This window comes from Sceloporus occidentalis, unplaced genomic scaffold (genome assembly GCF_023333645.1).
Source record: "Sceloporus occidentalis isolate IW3139 unplaced genomic scaffold, rSceOcc1.0.p SCAF_41, whole genome shotgun sequence".
Taxonomy (NCBI): Eukaryota; Metazoa; Chordata; class Lepidosauria; order Squamata; family Phrynosomatidae; genus Sceloporus; species Sceloporus occidentalis.
Window position 1 is genome coordinate 6,219,169 of NW_028317021.1, and position 15,707 is coordinate 6,234,875.

Below are 15,707 nucleotides of genomic sequence, written 5' to 3' on the forward strand. Positions count from 1 at the left end.
CCAACAGCAACAACGTGTGAACTACCTTTCCCAGTGTCAGAATGTCTGTGTCGCTATGGCTTGTGTGTGTGTGTGCGCTTTCAGGTCTCCTGACGATTTATGGCAGCGCCATAAGTGCCACAGGGTTTCCTTAGGCAAGGGATCTTCAGGGGTGGCTTTGCCTGTTCCATCCTCTGAAAGAGAGCCTCCAGCACCTGGGATGCCTTGGTGGCTTCCCATCCAAGTCCTAACCAGGGCAGGCTCTGCTTCGCGTCCATGCTGTGCCCTGGTGCCCCAACAAATGGCTGCTCCCTGAATCCCATAGCTTGGCGCTGTGGCAGTTGAAGTGGGGCTGCATCCACACTGGAGAGAGAACCTGGTTTGGCATCACTTTAACTCTCTCTGGCTCAAGGCTATGGAATTCTGGGAGTTGGAGTTTGTTGTGGGCCCAGAGCGGAGCAGAGCTCCGCTCTGGGCCCCACAACAAACTCCAACTCCCAGAATTCCATAGCCTTGAGCCAGAGAGAGTTAAAGCTCTGCTCTGGGCCCACAACAAACTCCCAGAATTCCATAGCCTTGAGCCAGGGCACTTAAAGCGGTGCCAAGCCGGGTTATCTCTCCAGTGTGGATGCAGCCCAAAGAGCCCAAGGGGGTTTCCGTCGCCCTCCAGTTCCCCGCGGCGCCTCTAGAGGGAGCTGTGGGCTCGATTTCTGGCGCTGGCTGAGCCGCCCTCCCGGTGTGCCTTGCGCGGTCTCCATAGCAACCGCTGGGCAGGCGTCTCACTGTTGCCTAGGCCGCAGAGGCCTAGCCGGGAATGGCGGCCCGAGCGGCGCCGCTGGCCTTGCTCCTGCTGCTCCTTCGGCGGGCTGGCCCCTTCACCCCCCTCCCGGAAAGGACGCCCGCCTCGGGAGCCAGCCCCGGGCCCAGCCAAGGCTCCCCAGGCCCCGAGGAAGAGGAGGAGGAAAGGCCCGAGGAGGCTTCTCGCTTGGGCCCCTGGCCGGAGCCCCTCACCGACGGTGAGCAGCCCCCTTTGAAAAGAAGGCGGGAGTGTTAGCATGAAAATGTGCATGGATGGTAGATTGTGTGGATGCAGGAGGAGAAGAAGGCTGTATAGATGGCTGCTCCTCAACCTGCTCCCTTGGAGGCCGGCCGGAGAGCGGTCTCTGTGGCCTGGGAAGGGTTGACATGGGCCCCCCTCCAAGCCTGGCCTCTTTTCTTGCCCCCTCTTGTTTCCAGTGGCCAAGCTGTGCACCTGTGACTTCCTGGTGGACCAGTGCGATGTCAATTGCTGCTGCGACCCCCTCTGCACCGCCCTGGATTTCAGCCTCTTCAGGGCCTGTTCTGTGCCTCTGCTCACGTACGTTCTTCTTAGAGTTTGCTTCTAAAGCCCTGTAAATGTACCCAGCCAGCGCTGTACGTCCAAGTCAGCAAATCGATTGAAATCCAACCTGCCAATGGCCTACAGTCTACAAAATACATATCAAACATGGAATAGAATTGGTTCAAATAAGCAAGCATTAAAAACAATTCAAAGGCTCTGTGTTTGTAGAGATAGCGTGGCTTGAAACCTGGCGCAGGCTTTAAGAGTTGTGTCGAGACCCTTGAGACAGGCTTGCGGCCGAGTCGGTGCATGACTTTGTCATCTGGGATTGACTGTTTATCTATTAAAGGTATTTGTATCCTACTCTCTAGATCAAGATCTCAGGGCAGCGTCCGATAAAATCAACGCGGTCCGTTTAAAACAATGTAACCCCCTCCAAAAAAGGTTTTAAAACACACCTGTTGTAGCACTTCTTGGAGTGAAGGCAGAACCTTCCCAAGCTCTTGAGTCTAAGGTTCTGAATGAATGAGCAATGAGAGCTGGTCCAAGTATGCGGCGTTTCATGTAGTGCTGGCCCTTCATGGAACTGAACCATCCCCAAGAACATAAGGGCAGAGTCAGTATGCCTTTGAATGTGTAAATCCAGCACATGAGGAAGAAACTTAGCAGTGTTTCATATGCCAGAAAAGGAGATCTAGAACCATACAGTCATAGAGTTGGAAGAGACCACAAGGGCCATCGAGTCCAACCCCATTCTGCCATGCAGGAAATCCAAATCAAAGCATCCCCATTGACAGATGGCCATCCAGCCTCTGTTTAAAGAGGCTTTCTAGAGGGGGATTTTGACATGAAGATGCTTATGGTGAAGTAATATCCCACTAATTCTGAATTGGTAAGGAGCCATGGTAGTCAAAACCTGCATATCTGGGTTGGTTTATACTTCCTTTCCATTCTGGAGCTTGTATCCAGGTGAGTGAACATTATAGTTGTCCTTAGAGATGAAGAATTATGAGTGGATCCATAAATATGGGGAGGGCTATGGGCTAAATCCAGTATTAGTTCCAATTAGAGTGGACCATTGAAATGAATGGGAAATAGATTAAATGGTTACCAACAAGGCTTATTCATTTCATTAGATTTGCTCTAGTGGGGATTAATGTTGGATTTAGCCCTTTGTATCCATTTGGCTGAAACACCTTGCTTGTATTTTTTAAAAAGCCCTTCCCCTGGAAGGACATATTTAAAAATATATATTTTTATTGGATTTTTATTGTATGATGACAGACAGAGAGAGGAGGGAAGGTGTTAAGAATATGCTAAAACGAAAGTCTCATTTTCGCAGCAGGATAACTGAGGCTGTGCTGGCACGGTAGAAATAATCCACTTGGATGCCACTTTTAACCGCCATGGCTCAACGCGATGGAATTCTAGGATTTGTAGTTTTGTGAGCTGTGTAGCCTTCTCTGTCAGTGAGCTCTGGTGCTACCACAAACTACAAATCCCAAGATTCCTTAACATGGAGCCATGGCAATTAAAGTGGTGTCAAACTGGATTGTTTCTGCAGTGCCGATGCAACTTGAGATTCTATAGGCTGAAAACTGTACTAAACAAATAAAGTTAGCTCTTCCATGGTGATGGAGACCTGCATCTCTCAGAACATCCGGGAAGAATCTTTTAGAATACTCAAAAAAGACTAGATTAATATCAACTTCCCATAGAACATTCACTGCCATGGCCCCCACGTTATGGAACAACTTACCGGAGGAAATCCGTCTTATCACCACTTTAGATGCCTCCAAGAAGGCACTAAAGACGGATCTCTTCAGGCAGGCATATCCCCCTGACCTTCTGTAAAGAAATGGAAGAAATCCCACTGTAGGTGGTTTTATGGTTGTAATCCTGCCTCGATCCAATGGAAGTGGCGGGAAAATATCAATAAAAATTATTATTATTATTATTAGAATCATAGAATTGTAGAGTTGGAATAGACCACAAGGGCCATCTAGTCCAACCCCATTCTGCCATGCAGGAATTCTCCATCAAAGCATACCCGACAGATGGCCATCTAGCCTCTGCTTAAAGACCTGCAAAGAAGGAGACTCCACCACACTCCGAGGGATTATTACTATTATTATTAGAAGGATAACTGGTTATGGCCCCCAGTTTGCCCAACGCATTGACTTTAAGCTTGTCTTGCACCAGTGAGAACCACACACCCTCAGTTGTAAATTAGCAACAAGATATAAGCTGAGAAGCTGTAGATATGCTGAGTTCTGCATTTGCCCAGCATGATGGTGACAGCACAGAATCCTTGTGCTTAAATTCCCAATTTGATGTCACCAAATTTTAAAAACAGTTAGAAATGCATTTTTTCCATATCTCTGTATGAGGATGATCATTTTACACCCACTGAGTGTTTTTTTTAAAGCATGCCTTTCTATACAGCATGTCCTATTAATAGCCCATGCCAGTCCCTCTCCCATCTTCTTAATGTGTGACATGCTGTGCATAGGAAACATCCCTCTGATATCTTTCTTTAGGCAATTTAGCTGCTGGCCTCTCAACAGCTGTTTATGCCTCTGGTGTTCCTTTGCACTGTGAATTTGACAACCAAAGAAAATAGTGCTTGTTGGGGGTGTTGCTGCTGAATACAAATATGCCAGCAAGTACCCTGCTGCAGGCTTTTGGGTCTTGAACATGTACCTCCTTCCCTTTAAAGGGTGTTCCAAAAACAGTGTGAATTCTCATGCTAAAAAGGCACACTTGTCAAGCTGCTTCTCTTCCCCCCCAGTAAATCAGCCCAGTGTCAGAGTGGAAGCTTATTCTTGGCTCCTGGGAAAGTGAATCAGTCCCTCACGTGGGCTTGGTGCTTGCCATTGTTCTGGCCTGCAGTGCCAATTTGCCACCCACATCCAGGTACTTTCAGAGCGATTAAGAGACATCAAAGTAAATGCTTCCTGAACATTAGGCAGATTCTCTTCCAATAAAAGGAAAGGTTTCTTTGCCAGGAGAGACACCAGCATGGATGTGCCAGTTTTCTGGGCTATTCTTTTTTTTTTCTGGAAAGTGCTCTAAAGAGTGGTTCCTTTGGAAAACAACAATAACAGCAATAAATAATGAAATGTTGTATTTCTTATCCATCACTCCCAAGGCACAAGGCGGGATACAACACAGGTTAAAACACATAAACCTAGGACACATTAAAATCATCCAACATAAAATTTAGAATATACTAAGTTAAAATTCATAGTTTAAAACTGACTAGGTTGACCGATTGGAAGAGATCGGTCTTAAATACAGTTTTAAATTCAGTCCGTGTATTTAGCTGTCGAATCAAGCTTTTACATCCTTCTTAAAACCAATAATCAATTGTTTAAGACTGTGCTACTCAAAATGGTGGTCCATGGACCAGTGATGATCCCCGAGTTATTGGCTGCCCATCTCTGGTGAGGTTCCAGAAGAGAGAGAAGCAGTTATAGCCAGTGGGCACAAATATGGTACTGGTCACTGGCAGCCAATGTAACCTGTACTCAGGACAGGAGGCCACCATTAGACAGAATATGGGGAAACAGAGTGGATTCCAATGGGCAAGAGGGTCAGACAAGGCTACGTTTTATCACCCTATCTGTTTAACTTGTACACTGAGCATATCATACTTGAATCAAAGCTTGGGGGCATTCCTTTTTTTGAACTACAACTCCTAGAATTCTCTGTTGGTCACGCTGGCTGAAGGATTCTGGGAGCTGTAAGCCCAAGCCCTTGATCTAATACGGCATGCCTGCCGTCCCATGCCGAATGGCAGACTCATGCTCTGTCGATTGTTCTTCCTCTGTATTGTGAAGATTTTCTGTGTGTAGATAGATTGTATTTTTGTCTAGGAGAAAAAAACCCTCTTCTTTTCTTCTCCTGTCCTTGAAGAGGTGACAGCCAACTCTGCACCCAGCAAGAAGCTCGTTATTCAATAAACCTGGATGCACACCCTCCTGAAAGGATATTTCAGTTAGTTGACAAAGTCAACCCCAGCGTTTTCTGCATTCAAGCTGTGAATTGTAAGTAGAGCCAGATTGGTTGTAAAATTCTTATGAAGTTGGATCCGCACCCAAAGCCTCACAGGTGGTTGGGTTGAAGGTTGAAATGATGGAGGAAGAGAGCTGGACACTGTGGGTATATATCCTAGTAGATATCACTGTGTTTCTCCTGGGCTTTAGCTTCTGGATACTTTGAGCAAATGTGTAGTCAAATAAATAGTCTTGCGCAGTGACTGAAGTGGTCTTTAACCAAATTGGACCTGTGCCGGGAACGGTTTTTAGCATCACATCCAAAACCTGCAAATGCATCATACATTTCATTTGTACAGCTCTTCTTACTTATTTATTTTAGACCACTCTCCCTTCCGGGGCCCTTTCACACTACACAGTTATAGCACTTTGATTCCAGTTTAATTGCCATGGTTCCATATTCTGGAATCATGGGATTTGCAGTTTAGGGAGTTTAGTATAGAATTGTCTATATATGACTTTAGTAGAGAACCAGTGTGGTATAATGGTTTGAACTAGGACTCCAGAAGACGAGGGTTTGGATCCCCTTTCAGCTATGGAAACACACTGGGGGACCTTGGGCAAGTCACACTGTCTCCCAGCCTCAGAGGAAGGCAAAAACACCCCCCACCCACTCCCCCCCCCCCGCACTCAACAAAATCGTTATAAGAAAACTGCTGTAAGGTCACCTTAGGATAGCCATGAGTTAGAATCAGCTTGAAGGCACACAACAAAAACAAGCCATTCATAAAAATGGGTTGCAAAATAAAATGATCAGCGCAATCAAATATGACACATTGAGTTTTTGTTTTTCTTTTCAGTCAAAGATGCTCTGTCCTTCCAGACTCCAGAAATACCCACTTCACACAATTTTGACAAGTTGCTTGAATTTGATGGGGATGCTTTTGGTACTGAAAATGATCTTGGCTTGAGAGTTGAATCAGAAACTTGGCATGGCACTGATGCAAATGAGACCACCAGATATCAGGTAAAGAGGAAAAGATCTTGCAGGCATTAGCCATAATGTTAAAGCTATAACATGAGAATGGTCATTAAAGTTGGGCAAATGCAGTGGCATTAAAGTCTCACAATGAAACTGGTAATATATGTCTCTTTTTTATACATAGAAAAATGCAACCTTTATGTTTTCTTTTAACAGTACAAGGATCTGATTCAGACTTCTAATGGATACTTAAGGCTTCCAGCTCCCCTCTTCTTTTCATGGTGTGCTCATGATAACCCTGCAGGTAAGAGAAGAAGCCTTGTGTTTTGTGGGGGTCTTTCCTTGCCATAATTGTGGGGTTCCTCTCTCAACAGTCCACATCTTCTCCCTGGAGATGGCTAGAAACATTAACAAAATTTAAGCTTGTTTTGTGGAGATATACAAGTACCTTCAGGTACTTGTACCGGAGCTGCATTTCAGTTGTGCTGACATCAGCCTTAACAATGTTTGCTTGCAGTTCTGTGAAGATTTTTGTGGCTCTTAGCTCCCTTGTTTTTGCGGTTTTTATAGGGTTTCTAATGAACCAGGCTGCAAAGTGCAACACGGTGATCCAAGAGAAAGACTGTACCACCCTTCCTGCTCTCAGTATGGAGTTCTACACCAATATTAGCATTTTGGCTGTAAGTGTTTCATGTAGGAACCAGGTGAAAAAATGGCATTCTGTCTATAACAAACTAAGGGGTGGAGCAAGTGTGGTGTTTTATTTGGTGTTTGTGCAGAGAGAAATGTTCACACCACTTGCAGTTGTGAATTTAGATTTAAGGAGATCCACCCCACCTCCTGCCCCACTTTTGTGATAGGAGCACCTGAGATTTTAGGATGGAGGATTAACCAAATTAGCATTTTTGTGAAAAAGTAAATAACATTGTGCCTGAAAAACTTCTTTTTATTCCCACTAGGTACCAAATTCAAGTCAAATGGTAGGTATCCTTTTATTCTGAGTGTGACAGAGTGAGTGTTAGTACTGTATGTGGGCATGTTTGCATTTGGCACACGGCCTCTTACCATACTAATGGTAAAGAATAATGGAGCGATATACCGAGTACATGTTATCAGTTGGTCTTAGCAATGGAATCATTTTTGCGGGTGATGGTAAACCTCAGTGTATGTCCACACAGTGGAAAATTCTATGCATGTTTGTGCACTGATCTTGGGGAGGGGGGGGGGGCTGGCTAGGTCTTTTGGGACTTGCAGCCTAGGTGTGTTTTAGTTAGGAACACTCTCTGAACGTTGTCCCTTCACTCCACACAGATTGGTCCGCATTAGAGGAGCAATTGTCTGTCATGAAAGACCATGTAGGCTGTAGCTTCATGGTAGAGCACATGCTTTGTGTGCAAAAGATCCCAGGTGCTTTCCCCAGTACCAAACTGAGAAAGAGCCATGTCTGAAACTCTGGAGAATCATTGCTGCCAGGATGGGTCTAGAGAGCTTGGGAGGAAAATCCCCCCCTTCTTTTTTGCACTACAACATCCAGAATCCCCATGCTGGCTTGGCTACTGTCTATGCTGGCTGTGGAGCTCTTCTGCTGGCAATAACTTTTCCAAGCTGTGGATGGATCCCTTATTCTAACTTGCTATAGCTTAGGTCCCTGTGTTTCTGTGGGTGGTCTTTCTTGATGAAGCTGTGGGAGTCTTCTGCTTATTTATCCCAACCACTACCACCAAATGTGGACTTTCACAAATCCTGCTACTGCTACCAACCATGAGGACTTCCACTTATCCCTATTAGTGTGAGGACCTACCAGAATGTTCCAGTGTGAGGTTTTATTCATCTGATCTCCCTACCTGGATACACTGCTGCAACTGCAGAAACTGAACTCACACTTTCCAGTATTTCTTATGTAGCGTTCTCCAAGACTCAAGTGTATAATACAAAAATAAGGATTTTTAAAATAGAAATCAAATGCAACATCACATATAAGCTTCATTCTCAAGGACACAATCGGAAAATTATTATTTTTTTAAAAATATTTTATTAATGTAACAATATGAGCACTATACTATCATCACATTTTGTTTTTCACATTCGGCTTTGAGCAGAAATACAGAGCTCAAATCAGCTTTGATTTCTGGAATGTTCCTGTTTTTTTTTTAAACAAAGAGAATCTTTCCAAAATGTCAGCATATGTGGAGAAGTAAAATCCACATTATGGTTAACATAGTCAACAAAGGGGTACCGTATGATGTAAAAAACTGTCTCAGTCTGTTCATTTCATAAATCTTGCAAGCTGGATGTTAACTTTTCTATTGCTGCCAAGTTCCCCACTTGTTTCATCCAGTTTTCCATAGAAACAATATTCATGTTGTTGTTTTTACAGCAGATCTGAAAATTGTGCTTTGGGCCATAAATGTGCCAGGATTTGCCTGTGTAGAAGATGGTCAGCTACAGCACTGACATTTAAGCAAAACATACTCTTTTTTGCTAAGGCTTCTGGCTTATATTTTTCAGGTGAATATCACTATCCAGTCCATCACTGTTCAGACACTGGACGGACTACGCACACGTCTAAACAACACTGATGTTGTGATGCTCCCTACTTTACATGCTAAGTCATGTAGCAATGTGGTGCTTGAGGTAGGTGTCCCCTACCTTACCCTCTCTGTGTTTGATGAAAGGGCAAGAGGAGGGGCTAACATTTCATTCTGGAAACCAGATCACCTGTAGGACTGTGGGTTTCATTGAACCGAAAAACTGGAAGAGATAGACAGGACCAGCCATTCTGTCATGGTCATTCAACATGCCCTGTATTTCCTATCATTGTTAAATTTGTAGGTACAGACATAATAATGGCCAATGTGACGCCTTCGTTAGTAAAAAGCACCACTTTCACTGGATCCACTGATTTTAAAGGAACAAAACACTTTCTGTAATTTGTGAAAGCCTGTCTAAAGTTGCTCACTCCAGCCATATCCACGCTATGCTTGTATTTAATCCAACTGTTAGTCTGTCAAGAGGATAAGTTCAATCAATATGCCATTTGCAAAGATTAAGGTATATTAAACCTTAGAAATCTGCTTACTAGAGATAAACCTATTACATCAGTGCAGTTACTAGCTATGTTTGATGGTCTAAAGCCTTGTGGTTTCAAAAGTTACATATTACAGCATTTGAGTCCTGATTATATAGAACCTTAGAGGCACCTAGAACACTGACAGTCTTTGAGAAATAGTGCCTTGAAACTTCAAGTAAAATTAAAGCATATACATGTTTAGGCATTCCCAGTTATTCCAGAAATTCTGTACCTCCCTGGTGATTCTGCCCCTTGTTCTTTATTTTTCAGGCAAATTATCTTACAACTTTCACAGAGGCAGGTGAAGTAATTGGTGTGGCTGTGTCTTTGGTCCTGGGGACCATTAACGTGACAGCCGATTTCGTACAGCAAGCCTTTGCGATCCGTTTTATTCAGGTAACTTTTTAAAAATAATAGCTCTTGGAAGTGGAAGTCATATGACCCTCATGTGTGACTTGCAGCAGTCCACAGTATTGGCTTTTCTAATTTGGCTATGGCTGATGGGCACTGCAGTCCAAGCACAGCTGGAGGATGAGTCCCACCTTGCAGTGGAAGGAAATGTAGCTTTTCTAGAGGAGAGTTTAATAACCCATGTCTAATATTCCCCTAAATGACCTCCAAGTGTATTTCCTTCATAGACCCAATTTTGAAAACTGTTAGTTGTTGTGTACCTTTCTTAGACGGTTGAAGCAGCAATGTCATAATAATTATGAGGAACTAGCAGTTATTCATATGGTTCAGCGCTTATTAAACAATAATTCAGGCACTGTTCATAACCCTGTTGAAGAAACTTCCTTTTAGCTCTTTTGCATTCAAAATGCACAGTAAACAGAACTACAACTTTTTTTATCATTATTTTCTTTTAAAATAGCAAGATACTCGGCCGATTCCTCTCAGCGGAAGCCCTGGATATGTTGTTGGACAGCCAGTAAGGGCTGGTTTTAGGTCAGCTGGATATCCTTTTTGTCCTTTTCATCTAATATGGCTTATAACATTCGTGCAAAAATCTGCCTGCCTGGAAAGTGATACATTCATTCTAGCGCTGGGTGTGAGCTGGTGGAAGTTTGCCCTGCCAAATCTGTAGTTTGCATTTAGCATGAAGAACTGTAAATATGTGGTAAAGCAAATACTCTTGTATAGAAGTTTCAAAGTTTAATTGTCAGACAGTTTGATTAAAAGGATCAGGTAGCAGTCAATGGAAAAGGCCTCAGAACTTGGGGAGGTGGTGGCAGTCAATGCTGGATCCAAAAAATCCCTTTGGGGGGATTCCAATTCTTGGAACCCCATACTTGCTGGTAGATTCTGGGATCTGTAAACCAAAAAAGGAACTTTTCCAGCCATTGAGATGAGACAGTAGCTGACCTATTATAAGGTACCCACATCCTTCATAAGAGCTTTCCTACAGCTAGAATATTTGCCATTTTATTCTTCCCTTAACTCTGGGCCTTTACCTCTGGAGTCATTCAGAGTGTGAATGAAAAGGGCCAGCTTACCATCATGAAAAGCACCCCGGCACAGGATTGTTTGGGTGTGGAAGGCATTCGAACCCCAGTCTTGTTTGGGTACAACATGATGTCTGGATGCCAGCTACGGTAAGAGGCAGAAGTAAGCTTTTGACTTAGACAAGGCAGTTTCTCACCCTTACTTTAATGCTGAAGAGTTTTAAATATGCAGTTGAGATGTTCTTTTCAACTGTCCTTTATGGCTCTAGTCAGATGTCAGTCTCATGCCAGTATTTAGTCTTAGATGGAGTTTGGTCATCCGCTTTGGGCTGCACTGGGTTAACAGGAGCACTTGGCACCTTTTGCTCACCACAGCCCTCTAGCAAACTGACTAGCCAACCAAGGCTCCTTATCTGTTGTCTAGGCAGTTGCTTATTTACAGACTTTAGACTGTCTCTAAGCATTTCTGCTAAACTGTTTCAAAAAAGTAGAGTTCATTTGGGAACTCAAACAAAATGGAAGAGTGGGAGTGCTGTTAGGTGAGTCATTGGTTCTTTCTCTCCACACCCCTTTATTCTCTGTTATTCAGATGCATCCCTTGCCCTTCAGTCAGATGGTGGGTAGTATTTTTCCCTGCTGAGTAGCTGAAGAACATAAGGATGGTTTGGATTCATTTCAGTTCTCTGCAAACCCTGTTTAGGTTAAGGGTGGGCAAAGTATGGCCCCCAAAAGCTGTTTTTGTAGCTCACACCCCTCCAGATTCCCTGGAATGCCATTTTCCCGGCTTGAAAGCAAAGATGATTTTTTTCCCTGAAAGCCTCCAGGACAGGAAGCTCACATTTTAAATAGCTTGCAGTTTACCCTTGTCCACATTCAAAAATACCTGTTTTCAAAACCAGAAGTGGATTTCTGGTTACTTGCACGTTTAGGCTAGGGCCTCTTAGGGACATACACAGTTTTCCTTACACAAGCATACATCTTTTGAGGGGCACTTTCCAACAACACTGAAAGCCACCTCCAACTTACTGAACAGCCTCTGAAGCTGCCCACCTGGCCATTCTGTGCCTCGCGAGGAGTGTCAGGATCATAGAAGATCTGACTATGTCCCATAGCCAGGTGCAAAATGAAACCCTCAGTGCAGAGATTTACCAGGGTCCTTTAGAGGTCTCGGCTTCTATAATCATTTTTGCATCCAGCTACAGAAATGTTGCCAGACACTTCTCTGATCCTGTCCCTTCCCCACAAAGGGGAATGGCCCTGTGTGGGGCTTCAGAGACTGTTCACTAAGTTGTGGGAATGGTAGATATGGCTCAGCCTAGTGTAGGTCAGCATTTGGATCCATAACTAGGAGTTTATTTGAAGGCCCATAACAACAACAACCCCATTGAAGTTGCCCAGATCTGGTTTAGATGCTATTCTCAGAAGAGAGGAGGGCAAGGAAGGAGTTACTGTCCAGTGCTGTTGACCAGGTGATTTTCTTTTCTGAAAGAATTACCAAGGATGCAGACTGTGAGCTCTTGGCACCAGCCCTCCTGACTGTGCTGAAGGGTCAAAACTTTCCAGACTGCGTAGCCACCTTTGGAGATTCTCAACCCCAAAATGGACCAGACTGGATTCAGATTCATAATAACATCACCAAGCTGGTATGAACACATATACCATTGCTAAAGTTAAGGTGTCTGATTTTATTTCTACTGAGCATTGTCCTGGAAGAGAAGCACCCTTAAGAGCCTGATCTCTTCCATATATTTTGTTTCCTGCGGTGGAAAATCCAGATTTATCTCCCTTTGCTACAGTTGAAGATGACAAAGGAGCTGCTTGGGAGTATAGACCCAAAGCTAGCCATGATGTGCATAAATGCCATTCTACTTATTTATATCTTTGCATGACTTGAGCCAGCTCCCTCACACTTACATCTAACACTCTTGTCTACCTCCGGGCCGATTCAATCACTTTAGGTGCCCTGTATGTGAAAAAAAGTAGCAGTAGCAATTCTGCTTGCTTAAACGTGCAACTGTCAATGAACACTGGTGAGGGTGGGGCTCAGTGAAGGTTTGAAAAAAAGACCCCTGTGAAGGTCTGAAAAAGTAATCCAGAAAAATTGTGGGATGGCGGGGAGGTTTTTTTTCCTGAAACATTTTTTCCCAGAAAAATGGAGGGGAAGAAAAAAGAATTCCCAAACGTTTCCTTTTAGGAGGACAAATAAAATGTACTGTGTATAACTTGGCTTGGCATAGATGTATCATGGTTTGATAAATGAAAGTGACAGTTTATTAAGAAAACAGCAACAAACTGAATTTACTTTGTAAAATATTATTGTTACAAATGGATCTACAAGGTCCTGCAGTATAAGGAACCTCTCTGGAATCATCAGACTATCAATGTCATCATAACGTCTTCTTGGCTTCCACTCCTTAGGAGGCATTGCCTTTGCCAGTCCAGCATGATGAGCACCTTCTTGAGTCCAATGTATAAGCTGGCAAACACCAAATCAAAAACCAAATATAAACAAACAAAACCATCAGCATTAGTAAAACAAAGAAAATTAGTTTGTTTCCTCTGGTTTTCCATAGAACAAAGCAGAGATAAACACCCATTCCCACAAAAAGGACTGAGAAAAGGAAACCAAGAACAGGAATTCAAATGATGCTACCTAAAAGTCTATTCACTACATAATTTCTAAAAATAATGTCAGAATATAAATATATGAGCACCTTGTCCTAAACAAAGTGTCTTTCAATCTGTAAAGGATGCTAATATTTCATTTTCATATTTCCTCCCTCCTCCCAAAAGAGAACCCCAAAAAAACTTTTTTGCTGATATTTCAAAAATTCTGGAAATTTTATATTGTTGTGCTTGAGTCCCATTTATGGGAAGGTGGAGAGATATAATGAAATGAAGAAGACATAATTATTACAAGAAAAAAATCAATGCCATGCTTTTCTCATATCACCAGCCATAGCCATGCCTTGTAACTAACAAAACATCTGTCTCGCTCTTTATTTTTAGAGCACCTGTGAAATTCCAGTCTCGTTTGAAATAGAAGTGCAATGGACTAAATATGGCTCCTTGGTGAACCCTCAGGCTAAAATCGTGAGCCTCACAGCGACAGTAATGACAGCTGCCTTACCCCAGGTGGGTGGTTATTGCTTGCGAGAGAAGGAAACGCTGTGACTTTGGGAGTATTTTTAACTAACTGAGTCTTATTCAAAGCTTGCAAGGTCTGAGATATTGTATATGACAGAGATGTCTGGCACATGAAACTGGCATTTCAAAAGGAGAGATCTTGCTGCAATGCAGCAAGATCATGCTTCAACTCAAAAGGTGGTACCGAGCTGTCTATCGCAAGCAAGGTTGGAAAGGGAGCTTTTGGGATTATCCGTTGGAGGACCTTCATCCTTCCTCTTTTAAGCTAGAACTGTTGAAAACTAAAGGCTGCCTGTGGTCTAGGAGGGAGGAGGATGAGACTGGGTATGTGTGAAACCACATAGATCTTCACCATAAGAGAAGGAGGAGGAGAAGATGGGAGTGCCTTTTCCATCAGCCAATTCCGATAAGGCCAGAATAAGATAGAGCCACCTAAAGTAAAAGAATTCTGAATCAAGATAAAATTTACAAAGTTAATAGGTTCTTAGCAATCTTAAGGAAAAGCGGATTAAGCATTACTGGAGCATTCTGACCCTACTGTCAGCATTCTGACCCTACTGTTAGAATCATAGAATCATAGAATCATAGAATCGTAGAGTTGGAAGAGACCACTAGGGCCATCCAGTCCAACCCCCTGCCATGCAGGAAATCCAGATCAAAGCATCCCTGACAGTTTCTTCAGTTTCTTCTTAGCATTAACAGTTTCTTCATTTTAGACCACAATCTGACATTTCTTCAGTGTGGGTTGTTCTCTGAAGGTAAACTGCTCTTTGGTCTGGCAAGAGTGGAACCAGCTCATGGAATCCGTATCCATTTTCTGTTGCAGGTGGCTTTGGGAAATGAAAGCACCATCCAGATACTTACTTCTGTTACTTTCGCTGATGTCTCCACACCAGCCAGTCCGGGTTACAAAGCTCTTCCAACCATCAAGGCCAACCTGCCGTTTGACTTTTTCTTCCCATTTGTTTAGAGCAGGGGCCCAATATCCACCCATCCAATTCCCTCCCATGGGCCACACTCCTCTGACAGTGCTCCCGAACACCTCTACCCTCATTCCAGTCCTACCCAAAATCCCAACTTAGTTTCTCTGCTACTAAACACATCTGTGCCCAACTCTTGGAGCAATGTGTTCTTGGGGCAGGATATTGTAAAGGTAGGGGCCATGGGCAGGGTGAATGCCATGTGTCTTTCCCTCTTTTTCGAGGAAGCGGCTTTTCACATGATGCTAGACAACTCCCTCACACCAGTCAGATGCAGGCCACTCCATTTGGGCAGTTTCCCAGGGGGAGAAAACTTGGTGTTCCTGTACCGGATCACCTAGTTGTTACGGAATTGGAGTTCAACAACATCTGCAGGGAGTGCTGGTAATTTCATCTTGGCCACTGAAGATCTTCACCTCATATGATGGTGCTTTGGAGTTAGCAGTGTGTCACAAAGGTTGTGTACAGCAAGACTTCTGACTAAGAAGGTAACAACAACAGAAACCATAAGGAAACACCAACCACAAAGCCATGTCTTGAGGTAGAAAGTTTGGAGAAGTGATTACCCTTCAAAGAGATCTACTCCCTCTCTCCTTCTAGGGGTACTACCGCTGTTAACTTGCAGTTTTTGTGGAACTAAGAAAGACCATCTTTTTATACAGCTTTGGCTTTATTAAATTATTTTTGTTCTTTTTTTTCTAAACTGTACAGCTGCACAATTAAAGATTGGAATAATTGGGTTTTCCAGCTTGTGGATTTCTTTTACAATACTGAAAGAGTTTCAGAGA

General features: G+C 43.5%; 1 protein-coding gene across 3 annotated transcripts; it reads left to right on the forward strand.

The window, feature by feature from the left end:
- Positions 1-769: 769 nt before the first annotated feature.
- LOC149290065 (tectonic-1-like) lies at positions 770-15,659 on the forward strand. 3 transcript variants are annotated; one of them, XM_089489755.1, is made up of 14 exons: positions 770-995; positions 1,216-1,336; positions 5,219-5,349; positions 6,159-6,325; positions 6,497-6,584; positions 6,851-6,960; positions 7,240-7,260; positions 8,789-8,914; positions 9,621-9,746; positions 10,222-10,304; positions 10,802-10,942; positions 12,282-12,435; positions 13,802-13,927; positions 14,766-15,659. In XM_089489755.1, exons 1-14 carry the CDS (start codon positions 794-796, stop codon positions 14,907-14,909), a joined length of 1,740 nt encoding a protein of 579 aa, XP_089345881.1. In that variant the 5' UTR covers positions 770-793; the 3' UTR covers positions 14,910-15,659. The 3 variants fall into 3 exon arrangements, with proteins under 3 accessions (XP_089345881.1, XP_089345884.1, XP_089345882.1); XM_089489758.1 differs by lacking the exon at positions 10,802-10,942 and having other exon boundaries at positions 10,222-10,295; XM_089489756.1 differs by lacking the exon at positions 7,240-7,260.
- Positions 15,660-15,707: the final 48 nt, after the last annotated feature.